Source organism: Nestor notabilis, unplaced genomic scaffold (assembly GCF_000696875.1).
Source record: "Nestor notabilis isolate BGI_N333 unplaced genomic scaffold, ASM69687v1 scaffold26423, whole genome shotgun sequence".
NCBI lineage: Eukaryota > Metazoa > Chordata > Aves > Psittaciformes > Psittacidae > Nestor > Nestor notabilis.
This window is the reverse complement of record NW_009922753.1, coordinates 1-221: the sequence shown is the minus strand read 5'-3', so window position 1 is coordinate 221 and position 221 is coordinate 1. Positions and strand designations below refer to the sequence as shown.

At 64.7% G+C, this 221-nt stretch overlaps 1 protein-coding gene across 1 annotated transcript in view; it reads right to left on the bottom strand.

The window, feature by feature from the left end:
- The window catches only part of UHRF1 (ubiquitin-like with PHD and ring finger domains 1), a 12,064-nt gene extending 11,934 nt beyond the window's left edge, over window positions 1-130 (bottom strand). The window contains 1 exon segment of the mRNA XM_010011792.1: window positions 6-130. Within this exon segment, the coding sequence (XP_010010094.1) occupies window positions 6-130 (125 nt within the window).
- Window positions 131-221: the final 91 nt, after the last annotated feature.

Here is a 221-nt window from a genome sequence, read left to right as displayed (position 1 = left end):
TCTGCCGGTGTGGCTCGACACCGAAAACCTCGTGTATCCGCAGGCGCAGCCCTTCCACCTTGGTGAGCTTGGAAAGCGAATCCACGCGGTGAGTCTCCTTCCCATCCATGGTGCGCACCTGGATCCACATGGCGCCGGTGCTGCTCGAACCGGGGACACCGAGAAGCGATCGCGGTTAGAACCACGGGACCGGCCCGCCGGGCACCGCATCAATGGGACCG